The sequence below is a fragment of the Octopus bimaculoides genome, chromosome 20 (genome assembly GCF_001194135.2).
Source record: "Octopus bimaculoides isolate UCB-OBI-ISO-001 chromosome 20, ASM119413v2, whole genome shotgun sequence".
Lineage (NCBI taxonomy): Eukaryota > Metazoa > Mollusca > Cephalopoda > Octopoda > Octopodidae > Octopus > Octopus bimaculoides.
The window spans coordinates 43,971,892-43,972,825 of record NC_069000.1 but is presented as its reverse complement, the minus strand read 5'-3'; the positions used below and the strand labels follow the sequence as shown (position 1 = coordinate 43,972,825).

Below are 934 nucleotides of genomic sequence, written 5' to 3'. Positions count from 1 at the left end.
GCCCCAGCATGGCCGCAGTCAAATGACTGAAACGAGTAAAAGAGTATATAGACTACTTTTTAACAAGAACAACCGTGCATGGTACAATAGCAAATCAGTTAGTTTGAGAGGTGTTCAACATTTTAGCCATGTATCAATACTATAGTTTGAATCAACGCGTCTATCCGTTGTGTTATTATGAAAATATTGTTTTAACATTTATTTTCAGCGGTATCTTCTATAAAGATAATGGAGTATATTAGCGGTCCCAATAAATGGAGCAACGACTCTGGATACTTGTGCGTGGCAAATGCTGTATTACCTCAGAAAAATGACGTCGCCTTTCAATGGGAAATTGGAAGATATTTTACAGATAAAACAGATGATAGAGTAGAAGCTGTGACTGTCCCTGCTTTTGACAAATGTTATACTGAGATATCTTCATTCTATCCATGCAATTCTTTAAAAAATCCCGGTTCGTATACATCCGTCAAATGTACAGTATTTAACCAGACACGTACGAGATCTGTCTATACTTGGACTAAAGGTAAGCAAATATTCTCTTTCTCATATTACACGCGTACACGTGCGCGCGCGCGCGCGCACACACACACACACACCTACGCGCACGCGCAAACAAATGAACATAATATTTAAAGTCGTATAAACGTATTTTTTTTTCCATGTATAAACGTAAACTTTATTTTGCCATCAGCTATTAATCTTCATTCTTTGATTGACCAAATATTTTCCTGGATACATGTCTATCTTGTCTTTGCAGATCGTTGCAATACCGGTTCAGGTGTACAATTCTCTAAATGGGTTTTGATCATCAATCTCATTCTTCTGCTTCTGGATGTTGCAATTTCTCGCTAACCACATCCCGTTTTGCACAAACATTATACTGAAACTTTGGAAAATAAAATTTCTCTTTTTTTAGTTTGTGTCTCCTTCT

General features: G+C 36.9%; 1 protein-coding gene across 1 annotated transcript; it reads left to right on the top strand.

Moving 5' to 3' along the window:
- Window positions 1-189: 189 nt before the first annotated feature.
- Window positions 190-918, top strand: LOC106882739 (uncharacterized). The gene is made up of 2 exons (XM_014933513.2): window positions 190-526; window positions 761-918. The coding sequence occupies exons 1-2, from the start codon at window positions 229-231 to the stop codon at window positions 853-855; spliced, it is 393 nt and encodes a 130-aa protein (XP_014788999.1). The 5' UTR covers window positions 190-228; the 3' UTR covers window positions 856-918.
- The last annotated feature ends 16 nt before the right edge of the window (window positions 919-934 follow it).